General features: G+C 54.0%; 4 protein-coding genes across 4 annotated transcripts; 3 read left to right on the plus strand and 1 right to left on the minus strand.

Annotated features, from left to right (window-relative positions):
- Positions 1 to 4,686: 4,686 nt before the first annotated feature.
- On the plus strand, positions 4,687 to 7,399 carry J7T55_008178 (fungal specific transcription factor domain-containing protein; the record flags this gene model as incomplete). Its single annotated transcript, XM_053138470.1, has 3 exons — positions 4,687 to 5,892; positions 5,950 to 7,164; positions 7,235 to 7,399. 3 exons carry the CDS (start codon positions 4,687 to 4,689, stop codon positions 7,397 to 7,399), a joined length of 2,586 nt encoding a protein of 861 aa, XP_052997457.1.
- A 1,694-nt stretch (positions 7,400 to 9,093) lies between these two features.
- J7T55_008179 (uncharacterized protein) lies at positions 9,094 to 9,801 on the plus strand (the record flags this gene model as incomplete). The annotated part of the gene is made up of 2 exons (XM_053138471.1): positions 9,094 to 9,428; positions 9,513 to 9,801. 2 exons carry the CDS (start codon positions 9,094 to 9,096, stop codon positions 9,799 to 9,801), a joined length of 624 nt encoding a protein of 207 aa, XP_052997458.1.
- Positions 9,802 to 10,404: 603 nt separating this feature from the next.
- On the plus strand, positions 10,405 to 13,411 carry J7T55_008180 (fad binding domain protein; the record flags this gene model as incomplete). The annotated part of the gene is made up of 5 exons (XM_053138472.1): positions 10,405 to 10,712; positions 10,810 to 11,054; positions 11,333 to 11,703; positions 11,762 to 12,582; positions 12,661 to 13,411. The coding sequence occupies 5 exons, from the start codon at positions 10,405 to 10,407 to the stop codon at positions 13,409 to 13,411; spliced, it is 2,496 nt and encodes an 831-aa protein (XP_052997459.1).
- A 1,823-nt stretch (positions 13,412 to 15,234) lies between these two features.
- Positions 15,235 to 17,543, minus strand: J7T55_008181 (glycosylhydrolase family 13-2; the record flags this gene model as incomplete). Its single annotated transcript, XM_053138473.1, has 4 exons — positions 15,235 to 15,475; positions 15,633 to 15,747; positions 15,944 to 17,129; positions 17,241 to 17,543. 4 exons carry the CDS (start codon positions 17,541 to 17,543, stop codon positions 15,235 to 15,237), a joined length of 1,845 nt encoding a protein of 614 aa, XP_052997460.1.
- Positions 17,544 to 19,088: the final 1,545 nt, after the last annotated feature.

The raw sequence follows: 19,088 nt of genomic DNA on the forward strand, positions 1-19,088 counted from the left end.
CGTGGGCTGACAGCTGCGGCCGTCACATCCAGCTCTCAGAGCTTGATCCATGATGTGCGGCTCACTTGCCAGGATGCGACCCTCAACCTTTGGCGCACGACCCTGACTTCCGTGGGAGTGAGGCCGGGGATAAGACTTGCTCAGGCATATGCTTTCAGAGGCTCCTGCCCGGCCCGTGCAGGCTGGAGCACGCGACGTGAAATATCATCAGCACAAGGCTTGTTGGGGGTGCAAGGTTCGCAGCCAGAAGCCACGCCCTGTCGCAAGTTGTAGATCGCACAAGGCCATAGGCTTAGCGTTCGGTGTCTTCGGCTTCGCCTTGGCCCTGCGAGGGTGCGCAGAGGGGACTCTCCGTCCCTTCACATAAGCTCGCAGGCGCAGGTTCGGAACCTTGAGCTTCCTGGACTGGAAGTAGAATTCCCCTGCAACGGTGATCGGTAGAAGCGCAGCGCCATCTGCCATTGGGGCTGAACTGCGCTCGAGCTGCCCGGACGTGGGCATTCTCCCAATCGATATTGGGCGTACCGAAAAACATAATGTCTCGGATGAAATTCGAAATGTTTGACTTGTTTCTAGAGATGCCTTACCACAGAGGAATCATTATTTGGGTCAGCATTTCCTAACCCTGCCCACACTGTAGGTGTTATCCATGGTATCCACCAGGTCCCATGTAGTCCTTGTATCCCTGTTGATGCCTACCTATTGTTGGCTATCTCCATATCACCCACAACATGTCAGGTTTCGGTACGTCAATTGATGGGAAAACCATCGCGGGCGGCTTTATATTTTGCCCCGTTGCTTCGTTTCGCCACTTCGAGTATCAGGCTCGCGTATCAAACACTTTCCTGCGAGCCTGTCAAGCTTCTATCACTGTGTTTCACGAAGCGTTCACCCCCTTCCTGGGTGCTCCGCTACTTCAGACGGAACATACAATGCCCTGGGATCATGCGGCAGTTATATCTTGCAGTCTTCGACTGAAACAAATTCTATTTGTGTCCCTGATATCGTTTGTTTCTCGCCTCTGCGGAGTTCCCCAAATCATCGACAAGCCAGCATGATGGTACCCTCGCGGGTCCAAGCCCATGCGTCGTCTTCCCGAGAATCTTGAGCAAAAGCACTTATCTTACAAGCAGGCGGATTATCGATCGCATTATGCTTCCGTCAGCCGACGGTGATGCTCGCTGGTATAAACTCAGATGTTGCGACTCTGGATGGCGGTGGCGGTCGTAGCTGATACTGGAGTGAAAATAATAGAGTGGGTTCATGCAGATTCCCAGCATATCGTAGATAGGATACGTACAAACAGCCAGACCCCCCCCCCCAAACAATATATATAAATACAGATATATATGTGTATACAACGTTTCAAGTGAGACAAAATCATATCATGACAGACCATCAGACGCATGAGCATACTGAGCTCGGATATAAACCACCAGTGTGGTACGTCATACTGTCCCGAACGATAGCAGGTGCCCTTAATTATTTCGTGAATGAACGCTCATCCAGTCTCTGTATATGTCAGCCATGACTTGATAGTCTATAGTGATGCGTGCCATGTCGAGGAGCTGGGATGATTACGAGGGACACGGACAACGGTGGTCTGTGCTGGTCGTCTTCGAAGCTTTTATGTGCTGTGACATTCAGTCCGGATCTGAATTGCTCGTGCTCTTCGGCAATCAACGGCGCTTCTCGACCAGGGCAGAATCAATTTGTCTTGGAGATCGATAATCACTTTGGTATTTCCAGTACAGTTTGGCCAGGTGCAGAATAGGATCAGCCAGTAGCCGCATACATGACTCCCTTTGTTGTAAATACCGGCAATGGACCCTGGTGGGTGGCAATCTTCATCTGAGGTGCCAGAAAACGGAGATATCTGTCTGATTGGATAGCCTTGAAAATTTCAAAGCCAGAAACCGCATCTGACTGTCTATCCTTGCGAGGGACTGAGGCAAAGAGTGCATGCTTGGCAGGTGCTCTCGTGGTGATTGACGAGAGGTAATCGATGGAGTGCAACCTATGATCGCCAATGTTGTTTGCCAAGCAGGGATTTGTCCATGATGGCTCGGCTGTTCATCTCTGCGGAAAGCCGCACGTTCTTGGACGACCTAGTTGTCGGTGTCTGCCGTCCGATATTTAATATTATCGTTGATTGACTTGCCTGGGTTCGGCAAATTGGGTGCCACATGAAGTGCACAGGTCATCTCTATCGACACATGGATACCTTTGACACAGCAAGGACAACTACAAGTCTTTTGGTGTTGACTGCGACTCCATCATAAGCATCGTGATCTGTTCTTGTTGAGATGTTTAGAAATGAGCCATCCTGAAAAGTGTCACCCAAGATTAGCAACCTTATGACACTCAGGTCGTCGATCTTCCCAATTTTCTTCCATCCTCCCAATTGATTGTACTCGACGGCCCAAGAACAGCGCCCGTGCGGAATGTAAGAGATTTCATATCGCAAGTTGCGAGCTTGTGGAGAGTGACATGGCAAGATGGCCCTGAGAGAGCCAGCCCTGATATGATCAGCCCAGGGGTAGATTTCTCACCAGACCCTGCCTCTCAATAATGCCATATGTTCATTTAACTTTGCTCATGGTCTCAACTTTTTGTGAACACTTGTTAGACACAGCAAAATGCTGCAATGCGTCAATGCCAGCCGGGTGGTTCAATAGTGAACAATCTCAGGGAATAGCAGTCGACCAAGCCGCACAAGTTGAGTGTTGAGGAGTTGCATTCGACGTCATGCTTATCAATCGAAGTAGGAGAGGACTTGCAGCAGATGGCGGACAACCCAACTTTACAGAAGCGCGTTTCTTTGCAAAAGTTACAACGAGGCAAGTGAGGTGCCTTAGGCGGGGCCGAAACTCATCGGGGCCGAAGGTGGAGACTGCGGAGGGCAGACCGGCACACTACACACTACATAAGTTGACGGGCGGGCCCGCTGTGGAACTCGCAATCGCCCAGGCAGGCCAGTACGGCCGATGCCCCGCGCGAGCCATGACTCGATGGTGGCTGTACGATAGCGAGAATTTGAGGTCGCTTGTCCCAGGTTGCATGTTGAGGGGGACTGAAGCACCACAGCATCACCTCTTGGCCATGCCTGATAACCGTCGACAGGAGTCCAGGATGGGCCAGCTGGACGCAAGAGGCTGTGCTGGGACGGGCTGGACGGTGTGCATGGAACTGGGCCGAGAATGCTGGGCTGGCTGACAAACGTTGCGCTGGATGGAAAGAAGATCACGCAAAGTTGGAGCTTCCCTGTCCCTTGGGTCGATACGCGTATTTCACTGACCAACCTGGCCAACGTCAGAGTGCCACGGCCTGCAGACGAGACGATCAGTATGAGTCACCCGGCGAGGAGATTAGCGGTGGATGTTACATAAATATGCTGATAACCTGGATATCGGGAGACCGGTCCTGGGTTCAGCCTGTGAGGAGGTGAGCACACTCGCAATCTAGCGCCTGATGCTGGTCGTAGCGTTGGTCAAGACGCCCAGCGAGCATGCCGTCGTCAGCACATGCTGCCTGCCAGCCTGCCCGCCCACCGCCATGCCATGGCAGAGGCTTGTGTCCGTGCGGGAAGCGACTCAATTCCCATCATTGCGTTTGTCCTCCTTGGCTGCGTAGACGAGAACTCGAGTAGTGTATCTGGTTGAGTCGAGACCAGGGTCGACTGCCTTAGTCGGACCGAGCATGTTGGCCCACTTCTTTACCTCGTCCTGCGACGTTGGAATTTTTGAAGACAACGACCTTCACAGCGGCAAAAGTTCGGTAGCATTGATGTTGAAATGATCGACCAAGACTGCTTGCTGGGAATGAACGGGGAAGGGGGAGCCAGCATCGATTTGAACTGACGTGGTGGGCTTCTGGGGGCCTTAAGTCCGTTAAACCCGACGCGTGATGGGCCTCTCCCAAACTCTCACGCACTTCTCGTCTATCATTGCTCGGACAGCTCACAAGCAGCCCACACTTATCTGCATCTACTTTGCATCTGCATGCGGTAGCCGTCTGGCGCTACCCTTACTCTGTGCAAATACACCACTCCACTCCTGTGATCCCGACGTAGGCGGCGCTGCATATAATACCGCCGTCGACCGCATTGATCTGCCCCAGCTTTTCTCTCCCCGGGGTTCTGATCCTTCTTCTGACTTCTTCAGCTCCGTGGCCCCGCGCATGGACTGTGCCCTCGCGCGACCACCGTCCAACTGCGCACTTCCGCAGTCCTGGCCATCTCTCCGTATCACCACTGCGACCTGCGAAACTTGCGCACTGCCAATTGCTTTTGCGCCGGGACGTGTTCGGGCTCCAGCGTTTGCTCGTTCTCTCTGCCTGGCCTGGTGCCCGCACCAATTGCTCTTTTGTCGTGCTCTCAGGCCCTTGCCCTTGCTCCAAACCGGCCGCTTACCCCGCGACAACGGCCACACTGATCGCGACTAATTGCGCCCGCGCCTTTCGACTGCAGGCTGACACCGTCCGCGCATCCCGTCTATAACCGTATCTCCTGGGCCCAAGCCGAGGAGGAGGCTTTCGACGGACCGCATTTGTGCCTGTGTCACTCGATTCCCGAGAGTCGACTGCGCTAGGACACGCATATATTGGGAAGATCGTACTTTACCGTATCCCTTTGTCGCCTCCAAGTCCACTGGCCTCAGCCTGGATAACTGGCAGCCAAGGCCCATGATGACGCCCACACCACCTTCGAACACACCATCCTCAGGGGCACATTCTCCCGACCAACATCGGGTTGTTCGCAAACGGAACAGAGTGCCCCTGAGCTGCTATCCATGTCGGTCTAGGAAGCTGAAATGCGACCGGACTCACCCATGCAGCAACTGTGTGAAGCGGGAAGGCGTTGACACTCTGGCTTGCTCCTATGCGACTCCTTCCAACCGGAAGAGAAACCAGAATCAACAGGGCAATGGCCCTGACGACATGCAGAACCGCATTGACCGTCTGGAAGGCTTGGTCTTGTCTCTGATGCACGGAGGCGCCACCATCTCATCCTCAGAAGCCGCCGCAGCCGCCGCCGCCGTAACGGCCAGCAGCAGCAGCACGAAATCAGGGCCCGGGGTGAACTCGGCAACCCCAAACTCTTCGTCCGCGGGGATTGGTCAGGATGATGGGGAGATGAGAGACGATGAAGAGGAGGACAGCGATATCGATGACGGGCTGGCCAACTCCCTTGGTGTGCTCAAGGTGGACCCCGACAGGGGAAAGTCTATGTACATTGGGCAGGAACACTGGCATACCATTCTCGCCGATATCTCTGAGGTCAAGAACTACTTCAACAGCCACAAGAAAGATCTCGAGAGGAGTTATGAGAAGGTGCTCCTGAGCAAACCATCATATGCTCGGAATGGGCCAACATTCTTGATGGGCGCTGCTCCGGCGACGGACGTCGAGCTGAGAGCAGAGTTGCCTCCAAAATCGGCCGTCCTCACGCTCTGTGGCCGGTATTTCAACTCTATGGACAACGCTGTCAACATCATCCATGCTCCTACATTTCACCAACAACTGCGTGCGCATTGGCAGGACCCTGGCAAGACGCCGCTCATGTGGCTAGGCTTGCTCTATTCCATCCTGTGCCTCGCTATGTTGAGCTATCACAAGGTCGGAGACGAGCCGCCTGAGTGGAAAGGTAGGACTCTTGAGCTGGCCGCTGAATATCGGTTGCGGACCGTGCAGTGTCTCATCACCGCGGACTACACGAAACCGAGCGAGTACACGGTGGAAACCATGTTGCTCTACGTCTTTGGGGAGTTCTCGTCAAGATGGGACGCGGACCTGTCGATATGGCTGATATGCTCCTTGGTGACCCGCGTGGCATTTCGAATGGGATACCACAGGGATGCAAAATGGTTCCCAAATCTTACACCATTTCAAGCTGTGAGTGCATCATACTTATTTCTGCGTGATCAATCAAACTGACCCTGTCTGTAATAGGAAATGAGAAGGCGAACATGGGCTCTTGTGAGAATGTCCGATGTCGTATTCTCACATCAGGTTTCTTTGCCGAGTATGATTTACGATCAGGACTGTGACACCCAGTTGCCACACAACATCTTCGATGAAGAATTCGGCCCAGACACCAAAGTCCTCCCGCCATCTCGGCCAAGCAGCGAGCCGACACCCATCAGCTACATGATTGTCAAGGTCAAGCTCTGCCTGGAGCTGGGCAACATACTGCAGGTCACCAACAGAGTTGGGAAGCAGGCGGCATATGATGACATCCTGCGGTTCGATACCAGACTGCGGGAGCTCAGAGATGAGATCCCGCCACATCTGAAAATGCAGCCTTTGGAGGGATGTACCGACCCTCTTACCATGATTGTCGCGAGGTTCAATGTCGATATCCTGTACCTCAAGATAGTATGTCTTCTGCATCGGAAATACCTGGCGCGGTCGAGACACAACCCCAGATACGCTCACTCTAGACGAAGTGCTATAGAGGCATCGCTGGAGATGCTGCGGCACTTGATCAGCCTGCACAGGGAGTCACAACCGAATGGTCGACTCCGGGCGATCAAATGGTACGTCGCATCTATTGCGACAAAGGAATTCCTCCTACCTACAATGCTGGTGATTCTCGACTTGCATTTCGACAAGCAGACTGATGGAGCCGGCCGAGGGCGGCAGGATTCGCTCTCGGCGAATTTCTGGACCCCCGAGCAGCGTCTGGAGATGATTCGCAGCCTTGAGACGACGCGGGATATCTGGGAGGGCATGACAGATGGGTCGATGGAGGCGGTCAAAGCCTACAACATCATCAAGATCATGCTTGAGAAGACCCGGAGTCCAGGGGCAGAAAGCCAAACCGCCAGCGCACCCCCGTCCGGGCCACAGCAGCCTCCGACTGCGATAAAAGAAGACCTTTTCCAAAACATAGGTGGTGCCAGTCTCGAGCCGGAGCAATCAGCGGCCATGACTCTGGGCATGATGTCCTCAGGGGGTCTGACACCCGTTACCGCGGCCGCATTTGGGGGCACGATGCAGAGCCCCGGAGGCACGGCATACCCAGGAATGGACCTGTCGGTGCCTCCGGTCGGCGAGGGTACAGGCATGACACCTGACTTCTCAGGTGATCTGGGGCTGAATCCTGGGTCGCCCTTCTCGTCCATGTTCGGCAACGGCATGGACATCGGGCAGAACTTCGACTGGGTAAGTCTGGCCCCAACCTCCAGAGGGGTTCCTCAAAGACAACATTGCAAGCAAGCTGACAATACCACAGGACGCACTGCAAAATTATACGGAAAATACCACGTGGGGTACTGAGAACCAGTTCCAAACGTTCTTCGGTAGTGACGCGAACAGCGCGGGCCAGGGGCGAACCGGCCCTTCCCCCGGCAGCGGGGACGGTTTCTCGTTCAGCACTCCTGGGAGCAGCTCGAAATGAGAGAGACATAGAGATGTGTGAATTGAGTACGATTGCGCGCACGGCACGCCGCTTTGGTTTGCTGCTGGTCGGTTGGCATGATTTGGTCGGCCAAGGGCGAATGTGCTGGTTGTTTGGAGCATGGGAACTGAGGCCGCGGCATATGCATGCAGTATGGCTCGGCATACGGCCTCCTCTGGGATCAAAAAGAGTCCTGCGGCAAGGGCGAAAGTAAGTGGCAGGATGTACAAAACCAAAATACCCATCTCCCTCTCTCTTGCTCGCTAGCTAGCTACGTAGCTAGAAATAGCAAGGTCTACAACAAAAAGATGTGCATGTCAGTTAGTAATCAGCCTCTGCATGATATCGTATTTCAATGGTTTCCCCACCCATCCAGGGGCTGGCTGATCTGATTGACCCAGCAAGGCAATGATGGGAGAGATCTCCCTTGTCCGCTTTGCTCGCCACCTTTTAATAAAATGCGTTCAAGTTTTGCCGAGTCACAATCCAGGCCAACTGCTCAGCCTGGCCGTAGATATATACGACAGCCGGGTCAGTCAGTTCGTGTTCGAGTGCGTGTGGATCGCGATCAGGGGGATCAAAGGGCCTCCTCCCTCCAAAAGGGCCGTCAGCCTGAGTGCAGCAGACACAGACACAGGGCCAGAGTTGTTGTGGCAGTCAGCAGTCAGGGGCTCCATATTCACCCGTACAGCTCACCCGGCGGCGAGGCAGCCAATCGATCGGCCGTCGCTCACCTCTGTGCAAAACGCCCCTGAGCCGGGCTGTTTCAAAGCGGCACAGCACCCCTCTTAGGCCCGTTTGACACGCCTAGATCCCGCCCCTGGCCTGCGGTGTTGATTGGCCGGCTGCGGGAAACAAAGTTGTTGCCCCGCCTGCGGGGCCATAAAAACACCCCCAGCTCGGTTCATCCCTTGTGGTCTTGTACGTGTAGCTGTGACCACCAGGAATCGAGAACTGAACGAGCTGGGGTTTGTTGCTTGGTTCGACACCCCTGTGGATCTGCCGGTATTGGATGGCGATCGCCACCCTTTTGACAGAAAGCTTGCTTGCTCACGGAGGCCAAGCGCGGGGCCCAGGGACAAATGCAGCGGTGGGTCGTGGTCTACTGGTGCTCGCCAGCTCGCATGGTTTGGGCTTGTTTGGTCCTTTGGAAGGGGAAACTCATCTGGCTGGCTGGCTGGATGGATGGATGGAGGGATGGGCGAACGGTTTGTTCAAAAGGCTCGAGTGAGCCACTCGTGTTCCTCTCGGTGATACTGACGATACTCTCACTCACTCGTTTCTTCACTATCGGATTTCCTGCCAGTCTTGAAACCCAACAACACCGTGTGTTGCCTCGACTCTCTTTCCCACCGTCTACAGTCCTTCCTTTGAGCCGTTGCGCCCGCTGTGCTTGTCTGTATTGCTGCTCCTGGCCGAGCACTTACAATCTCATTTTCATTCTCGCCCGACGTCGACATTGTGCGACCAGCGGCATTGTACAAAGCATCTTCCCGCCCCCCTTGTTTATAAACTTAAGTGACTTTAGCCACTCGGGCATCTTTAGTCACTCGTGCCACCAGCATACGGCATCAGAGTGTTATAGTGTCTGTCTACCTCGACCCAGTGTGATTCAAGTGACACTTCTCTGGAACTGAACACTTCCAACCGACATCAATATCACGTCACATCATAACAACAACAACAACTGCACAATGCAATTTCAATATCTCACCACTCTGCTCGCCTTCACAGGCGCAGCCATGGCTCTCCCCACCGCCAACACGCCCATTAGGACCTTGACCAAGCGTACGTCCGCCGACATCCTCCAGACCATCATGCCAAAGTCTGCGTCTTGCGATGGACGGGGCGACGAGTGCCGCACCGCCGCCCAGGCCGCACCATTCCTGGTCAAGGCCATGACCGACTACAACATCGGCACGCAGACGGAGCAGGGGGGCATTCTGGCTCTCATAGCCTACGAGTCCGAGCAGATGCAATACAAAAAGAACCTCAACAACGCCGCCGCTGGCCAGGGTACCAGCAATATGTAAGTACCAATATGCTCCTTATGGGAATTGCTATGCCTCACCACGTCTGATACTGTGCTGACCAATCTTTTAAAAAACCACAGGCAGATGGGCAGCTTTAACGTCCAGTACGCCAGCAGTATCCCCGCGCTGGCGGCCAAGAGCCCCACCGAGTCGACCGTGCTCGACCTGGTCACCGCCGACGAGTACAACTTCGGCACCGGCCCGTGGTTCTACAGCACCCAGTGCACCAGCGCCCAGAGCGCCGCGAAGAGCGGCTCCGCCGACGACTGGTTCCAGGCGTACATGAGCTGCGTGGGCGTCTCTACGTCCGCTCAGCCCGACCGCCTGACGTACTGGAACAACGCGAAGACGGCACTGGCGCTTTCTTGAGGTGTTGCGATAGGTTAGGATGTTTGCGGGACATGGCGTTTTTGCTGCTTTGCACTTTCTAGCATGTGTTCTGAGGTGATCTTTTCTCGTGGTACCTTTTAGTTCTGATTTAGGAATATACCCAAGTTCATGCCTATGTACTGGTTGCATTTTGAATAAAGATTGTCGAGAAACGGTCTGAGAGGATTCTTGTCGGGCAAGTAACCCTTTTTAGGTGCTCCCTCGAAGTGATTTACATGTTGCTCACTAGAAAAGCACCCAGTGAACCACAGAATAGGGAGCATTGAGATGACGAATTACAGTATAATGTAATTGGATGCAGGGAAGACTTACAATGCCACCCAAGTGCCGTGATCGCGGTACAGTTGAGATCAACGCATAAGCGGACCCCCGAAACCTCCGTCTCCATAGTGGTATCCATCCGTTGCGACATCGCCGCGCACATGCAAACCTCGGGAAGTCTACCATTCTCAAACCTTATCTTACCACTACCACCTCTCCTCCCTCCGCCCTATCCCCAGCCGACCGCACAGGCCGCATGTTCGTCTGACAAGTACAAGATAAACCTACCTTAGGAAGGACACGAATAAGACACTGAAGGTAATGTCTGGCGGCAGCAACGACTTCCGCGTGGTCATCGCGGGCGGCAGCATCGCGGGCCTAAGCTTGGCGCTGGCGCTGGAGCGGGCGGGCGTCGACTTCGTGGTCCTCGAGGCGCACGCGCAGGTCGCGCCGCAGGTCGGCGCTAGTATCGCTGTGCTGCCGAGCGGCTTCCGCGTGCTGGACCAGCTGGGCTGCTACGCGGACGTCTTGGAGCTGGTGAATTGTTCGATTGACAACTTCATCATCCGCGACGCCGGCGGCGCCAAGCTGATCCATGTTGAGCATCTGGAGGAGCATCTGATGCAGCGGTTGGTGGCCTCTCTCTGTGTTTCGCTGTCTTGACTCTCTGACTCTGCCTTGGCCTCGAGGAGCTGACTTGGGCTTTGATTTTGGGGTGACCTTTAGCCATGGGTATCCCATGATCTTCTTCGAGAGAAGGATGGTTATCGATGTGCTGTACAGGAACATCCGCCAGAAGGACAAGGTCTTGACCTCCCGGCGCGTCGTTGGCTTTCAGCAAGACGAGCAGGGCGTCGTCGTGGAATGTCAGGACGGTTCTGTCTATCGGGGAAGTATTCTCGTCGGGGCGGATGGCATCCGGAGTACTGTGGCCCGGAAGATGTCGGAGTTGAACGGCACTTCTAAGAAAGGTAAATATGCTTCTCGTGCTATTTCAGTGACTCTTTTTTATGTTCAATATGTTGGCACTCGTGCCCTTTGGAGAACATTGGGCGTTCAAAGAGATGCGTTGGATACTTTCGGATCCCATCAGGCTTTGCCGCTCGTGATTGTGCTCTACATTCCATTTGCTCAAGCGCATTCGACTTCCTTGAATCGAGGCGCGCTCCTCATTGCTGGATGAAGCGGGAAATCCCAGGATCATGGTGTACAAATGATCAGTTTCATCCATTGCTAATAATGATCCCAGATCTTCCAGTCCAGTACAGATGCCTATTCGGCATATCCGATAAAGTCCCAGGCATAGAAGAGAACACAATGCACCATGTCACCAACTACTCTTCATCACTCTTCGCCGCATCAGGGCCCAACGACCGGACTTACTGGTGCTTGTTCACCAACCTGGGAGACACGTATTATGGAGATGCGCTGCCACCGTACGGTGAGGAGGAGGAGGCCGAGACCGCAAAAATCCATGGCCCGGACGCTGTCACGGAGACGGTGAAGTTCTCGGACCTGTACGAGCGGCGAATCACGAGCGTGAGCACGCCGCTACATGAGGGCGTGTTGGAGAAGTGGTACGATGGGCGGTGTCTGGTGGTCGGTGATGCAGTGCATAAGGTACAGCTTCCCCCCTTGACTAAGCTGTAATAGTCAATACGCTGAGACTTCTGTTTAGTTCAACCCCATCATCGGGCTCGGAGGTATGAGCGCGTTGGAGACGACCGCCGCGCTCACTAACAACCTCCTCGCCCTCCTGAAGCAATCTCCATTCCCATCCCGCGCCGAAGTGGAATCTGTCTTCGCTGCAACCCAGGAATCCCGCCGGCCCCGCGCAAAGGCGCTGGTCGACGTCTCCACGACGACCCAGCACCGCTTCGCCATGGAGACGCCCTGGCTGCAGTTCATGAACCGGTACTTTATTCCGGCCAAGGGCCAGCGGTCGGCCCTGCGGCTGCTGTCTGAGGCGTACCCCGGCGCGACAAGCCTCAAGGTTGCGCGGCAGGGCACGTCGACGGAAAATAGCAAGGCGCTGCCGGCGTGGCTGCCCAAGCCGACTGCGCGTGCGTTTCCTTACGAGGACGAGCTCCTTCGGGCGCCCGTGCCGAGGACGGCCTTCTTCAGCCTGGTAACCACCATCACACTTGTCGGCTTGGGTCTTTTAGGGGTGCGCCTGCTCTTACAGACGTCCCTTTCGAACGGGACTTTCAGGCTCGTGGATGAGGCGGTCTGGCAAAGAAGCGTCGAGGTGCCGGGGAAAGGAATGGTAGAGCTGAAGCCGCTGATCGGGCCGAACGGCTTTTTATCCGGCGTGGATGAGCTACTAACGACGCTGGTTGCCGTATTTTTGCCCCTTGTTGCAGAGGACGTAACGGAGGTGGCGAGCCTGGAGAGGAAGTTGCACGCCGGCTACTTTCTCGTATCCGTCTTCCTGCCCATCATTGCGGTGATCGTGGTCGAGGGTAGCAGGAGGAGGAATACCTGGTCGTTAGTATGGAGGTAAGTCTTCCAGAATCATTTCCCCAAAAAAGAAAACACACAGAGAAGATACTGACACCTGCTTCCCCACACTCACAGCCCCAGCATCTGGCTCGCCCTGGCCCAGCTCTTCGGCCTCGGCCTCATCATGCCCCTCTACGTCCTCGCATTTTTCAGGAGCTCCGCACATACGGCGTACTGGATGCCTGCCGAGCGCTTCGTCCCCGAGCGCTTCAGCAAGGCGGTCTTGCCGGCCCTGGTGCTCGGCTTCCTCGTCCCGTCGGCGCTGCTGGCCGCGCCGATGGTCTCCACTGGAGTACAGAAGTACATCCAGCAGATCATCGCATTCTGGCAGGTCACGCCTGTGTTGACGTCGTGGCTGGCCGAGGTAATAGCGAGGTATTTTGTCCGGTCGACGGTGACGGCCAAGCACGGGGCCGTCGAGGATTACTCTGGGCTGGATATTCCGAGCCTAAGCCGGCTCTACGATGCTATTTTCTTCGTGGCGGGCAGTGTACACGCTGCAATGCTACTGGCTGTCATTTGGGTGTCTGGCTTGTCCATCGTTGGCATCTTCCTGCCGAGCCAGACAGCGACCCCGGTGGCGAGTATTGTGGAAGGTGTGGGCGTTTTTATCAAGTATGACCTTCTCATGACTGTTGTGGCGACTATAATGTGGTGTATAATCAATTTCATGGAAATGAAAAGGGTGGGGATCATTCAGGGCTCGACGTTGAAACGCGTTGTGTGGCTCACGGCCGGTTGTGTTGCTGTCGGACCTGGAGCAACATTGATTGCACTTTGGAAATGGAGGGAGAAGAGGACGGCGAGGCCTGAGTTGAAGGCATAAGCAGTCAAACGATGCTGATCAGCTAGAACACTGAAGAAGCATTTTGCATATGAACTGCCCTTGCAGCATTACTCTTGATAGCATCCGCAAGGCACATCTTGAAATGCGTGGAAACTTTATGGCCTGTGATTCAACTTGCTCGTTCGTGCTTTGGGGTGCCATTCATCAACGCTCACCTTCTGCTCCTGCCGCACTTCGTACGCATGCCATGTATTTGCTTAGACACGCGACGCGTTGAGGCTTCTTTCATGACAGACACACCCACGTCATGGAAGAGTAGGGAATTGATTGACTGTTGAAAATTGTCTAGAATCATCTATGTAGGGATAATCGTGGAGGAAAATAGAAGTTTTGACATAAAAATAATTTATCGTCATGTTGCTCGACCAGCGAGGTTACAAGTCAAGCAGAAGTCATCGCACACTTACAGCACCCAGAGCCCAGTCTCAAGCAGATATGTATGGCAAGGGGATGTAATTACTGCACCGGATCTCTTTCACCACCTGGGAGGGTTCATTCTGCCTTGCGGCCTTCGTTTCCTGCCATGAGGCACTTGGTTTTGCCAACATGGACTTTTCGTTCTGTCACACCTGGGAGCGAACACACGGCTCTGAGATCTGGTTAGCGATTTCATAATTAAGTTTCATCTGCTTTGGGGACTGGGCTACTGGGCTGTGAAGAAATAGTATTTTGCGTTGTTTGTTGTTTGAATGGGAGTGACGCAGTTTGCGGGGCGACTGGCAGGGAGTGGTCTGGAATCGTTGGTCAGCTATAAGAATACCACATGCCTGAAGACCGTTCTTACAGTACTCTTGATTGAATCCTGAGAGGTTGAGAGCGTCTGGCTTAGCACGCAGCATTCTGCAACGTACGGAAGTACTTCTGACCTCTGCCCCGCCCACTCGTTGGTGCTCCTAGGAGCGGACATCAAGCCACATGTCATGCTTCCGCTGCACTTCGTATACATGCTGCGTAGTTGAGCAACCATTCAAGGGTTCTTGAACGACACAAGCAATCACGTGGAGCTGGAGATTCATGTACTGGTTGATCTTGTATGTAAACTTCTACATAGGCAAAGAGGTAAGGAGAAAAGAAGTCATTTTCATTTTTTTTTTTTAAAAAAAATGCCCATGTGGCTCGAACCACGAGAACGTCAATCAAGCAGAATTTATCATAGGATAGCAGCGCCCAGAGCCCAGTCGTCAAGCAGACATGTGTAAGCAAGGAGGGGGGATGTTTGGATACTTACTTCACCGGACATTTCGTACTCGCCGCAAGCTAATTAAAGCTGCAGCACCAATCTCGTATCTTTCGAAGTTGTCATGCATTATCATCATGGCAACTCCACCACCTGTACTGTCGATGACCTCGATTGCAAGGTCATATCTTCTCTTCTCTTCAGCCTTGAGACAGGCCATCGCTCTTCCCAATGCGACCCATTGCGAAGTCGAACACACGGCTCTGGAATCTGGTTAGCATTTTCATAATTAAGTGTCATCTGTCTTGACGGCTGGGCTACTGGGTTGTAAAAATGGTGTTTTTCGTTGTTTAAATGGGAGTGTCACGGTCCACAGGGAGACTAACAGCTGGCGACCAGCCTTGTCCGAACTCAGGCCTCAGCAGCCCCAGCCATGGGATAGCAAGATGGCAAAGTGAACGGGACAATTGAGTTCTAGTGGCATGATGTATGGCAGAATACGTCTTCTACTGACCACATTCATTGTCTATAATTGAGTACATATGTACAGAAGTAAAGGACCCGAGAAAGAATTATGTACCAAACCATCACCAAGCCAACCACTCCCGATGAGTACCGAACCAATTCACGACTGCCAGCTCGATGCGACCGTGGTAGCGGAGCAAGGCACAGTCAGGGTGTGATTCGGGTCAGCCTCCCAGGTAACGCTGGACCCCGCGACCTTGAGAAATTTGTACTGGACCACACTGCTGGGAGCGAGGTTGACCGTTGCGTACCACAACGGGTTTGCGGAGGTGTACTGGGAAGCGTCTAGCGCGATGGCCTTGCTGGTGTCCCAGCTGCCTAGGGCTGCGACGCTGCCGGATCTGCGGGTGCGGGCAAGGTGATATCGCGTCAGTCTTGGCCTCTGCCGTATTACCGAGCAACTCGTGCGCGGCCACGTGCCCGACGATTAAACATCACAAGACAGGACGTGACCTTGAGGGTGGGGGTGATATTTTAGGCCGGGGGGGGGGGGCTTACAACTTGATCGTCGTCCCATAGGAAGTCGTCACGAGCTCGTTGAAGGTGACGGGGACTGACGTCGCGGTACAGCCTGCTGCCGACGTCGTGGTGGTTGGCGCGGGCGAGCCGCCTCCTGGTCTTGTTTAGAGACTGCCTTGAGGGCTTTATCCAATTCCCATCTTCATTCGCATGTACCAAAGATGCATGTGAAAGACTTGAAGTTCCTTTTCATGGAGGATGAACCCAGTACACTGATCCCACCTAGCTCTTCATCTTCCCCTCCCCTCGCCATTGCCCTTCTTGATTGTGGAATTTGAGAAATTACTCACCACAAATGCCACTCCCGCTGAGTGCTGCAGTCGGGTAGAACACTCTTGGCACACCGCCGCTAATTGTCACTGCCAAATCACCGCTCGACCCGGCGGTGAAAGAAGTGCAGCTCATCACGTCCGTCAGGGCCTGGCCGGCAGTGAAACCCGTGTTCGCAGCCGTGAGGGTGACTGTCGTGCTCGCGCTCGAGCCAACGTTACTGTACACACCGACGATCTGATAACCGGTGTACCCTTTGCGCATAGCAATGGTATGAGAGTCCGTGTAGATGGGCCAGGCCGAGTAGTCCAGATACGTTGAGTCTTTTGAGATGGCCAACTTGCGAATAGCATTCAGGTTGGTAATCCACTTGTATAGCTCTGCCGAGGTATCATAGCCAGACAGCCAGATGGCTTCCCTGTTGTTGGGAGTGTCCCCGCCTTGGTAGTGTTGTTCTTGGCCCTCATATATGATCGGTATGCCATCCATAAGCATCGTGAAAGCGATTGCGCTCTTGGCGAGGCTCATATCGCTAGTGAGCGAGGGGAAGCGGACATTATCGTGGTTCTCTAGGAACGAGCCGTATAAGCTCAAATCAGTCGCTTGACTCTTCATAGTGTTGATTCCATTAGCCAGGTCAGAGATACTGCCCGAGGTCGATTGAAAAGCTCGCGTAATCCAATAATATGTAGGATAGTTGATCAAGCCACTAAGGTACTGCTGGTAGGGAATAACATAAGTTGGATCGCCATTGAATACCTCACCAACGATGTACACCCCTGATGCATCCTCGAAGCTGGGCAAGAAGGCGTCGTCGACATGCTTAGCGCTATCAAGCCGAATCCCGTCGATGTTGTAAGTGGCCACGACGTCTTTGATCCAACTATTGAAGGTGTTCAAGACGTCGCTATCCTCGGTGCGCAGGTCCGGGAGGGAAACGACTTCATCGCCTTGCCAGCATACCTGGATGGAGGTCTGATTGTCGTAGTTGATGGAGCACGGGTCGTGAAAGTATGACTTTGAGTTAAAAGGGTCGAAGACGCTGTAGTCGACGCAACTACTACAGCCATTCCAGGCGTAATGGTTCGTAACGACATCTAACATCAGGTACATTCCCCGACTATGGAGAGCCGCAGAAAGCGCGACGAGATCACTGGATGTGCCGAAGGCTGAGTTGACCGCATATATATTCTGTGCCCAGTAGCCCTATGATTGATCATTAGCAATGCTCTCATCAGTTGAAAGGTAGGGAGACTCTGGGCTTCAGTATCGATCCATCATTTGATACGAAGTGGCGAGGCATCAATCTTTGCTTACATGGTACGATGAGCCGTCTGTCGTGTCTCCAGACATCTGCTCGACAAAAGGGGAAATCCATATAGCTGTAAAGCCCATTCCCTGAATGTAGTCCAGCTTGCTGATCAAGCCCTTCCACGTGCCACCACAATAGACTCCTTGAGAGGCATCACAAGTCGCCGTCGTTGACAGGTCGGTTCGAGCAAAGCGGTCAGTCATGACCTGATAAATGCTCTGTGCCCGCCATCCTGCGGGCGTGAGGGATATGGCTGGCGCGACAAAAGTAGCCGCTACAAGCAGGGGGAGTAGAGGGCCGAGAATCATACTGAAATACTGGACGGAGAAGGAGTGGAAGAAAGAAAGGAGCACGATCTCTATACCTCACGACTTTGGGAAACATCATTGCTCTCGGGCTTCAATCACTCGGTGGCCACAGGGCATTTATATCACAAAATTGTCGAGACCAAGCTTGGGGCGAAATAAAAGTACAGCTGTTTCCATTGACTGGAACACTGTCACTCTTGTGACCATTCACTCGCGCGAGGCCTAAGCCCCCCCTCCCACGCCTCAATCTTTGCCATTGCCTTTGAGAATTACATGTGCAACACTGTTGTCTTCCGGAACAAGGAGCCGCGTGGTTGACCTCGGCGCCGCACGCGGTTCCAGCGGCGCAAAGCCGCAAGTCACCCCCCAGTGGGTGACGGACAGGAGACCGCATCTCGCCGATGAGCACTTAACCTAGATTCGGCAGGTTGGAGAAGAACGGACGCGGATAGAGTTGGGTGCCTGGAGGTGTGATTGGCAAGAATGAGCGGTAGAGAGCAAAGACGGCAAGGACAAGAATCTTTAACGGCCCGACCCAGGAAGAATGCGTTACTGGAGCGAATCAAGTATGGTAGGTCGGTGTAAGTGGCTGCAAGGTGGTCAGCTGGGAGTGTCATGAAACGCCTATGTGAGTTGTAGAGGCGGAGGGTGGGTGAAGGTGACGACTCAATTACCCCAACTCCCTAGTCAGGATTTACATGGTCCCGCCATCTTATTTCCCCGGAATCATGACTGGAATCTGCTGTCACTTGCTAGCAGTAACGAATAGTAAGGACATGGTCGTCGAGCGGGTATATGGAAAGGCAATCCATGATGACATGTCGGCCGGCGAGCTGCAGGTACAGCAGAAATGGCCGAGTTCCTTCCGGCTGGGTAGCCACGTGCCCCATCCATTCCCAGACCTGGCCGGCAAGTTGCTTGTGAATTTCCTCATACAATCCACGTGAAGTAGTGGGCGCAGTGTCAGTGTCATGAAGTTCGGTTGTGGTGAAAGCTCAACCCTCGGTAGCTGCAGTAAAGGGCCGAAGACACCCACGCAACGCGTTGATGACTGCATCCGCCTCGGTCTCCCAGCTCCGAGTCTCGACATCCGGCCATATAGCCGATCGAGCAAGTCGAGAAGTCGCTAGACTTCCACTTGAGCGCGGAAGATGCTGCCGAAAATGGGCACGCACCCGCCTCCCACCACGGGGTGTTTTCGGCGGGATGCTGCCCAGAGCGAGGTGAGGCCGTGGGATACCGCACTGCGGGAGATGTGCAGGATTTCTTCCCGTAATGGTATTACCCCACAGACTCTTCCAGACATGACCCATGTCTCTGTCCGCATGCCTGGGCATCTGGCCAGTCTCCCTCGTCGAGACCGAAAAAGGAATGGCTTGAGGAGGAGGGGAGGGGCAGCTGCACACTTGTACTTCCAGGTGTGCCTGACCTGAAGACTCTATCATCAAGGTACGGCTGTCTGCTCTGAACCCGGGAAACTCTGGTCCATGGGTTCCCAATTGACTACCAATTGAGCTCGCTCGAGGACCATCAGGAAACACAATA

Source organism: Diaporthe amygdali, assembly GCF_026229845.1.
Source record: "Diaporthe amygdali strain CAA958 chromosome Unknown NODE_4_length_2575358_cov_65_588622, whole genome shotgun sequence".
In the NCBI taxonomy this organism is placed as follows: domain Eukaryota; kingdom Fungi; phylum Ascomycota; class Sordariomycetes; order Diaporthales; family Diaporthaceae; genus Diaporthe; species Diaporthe amygdali.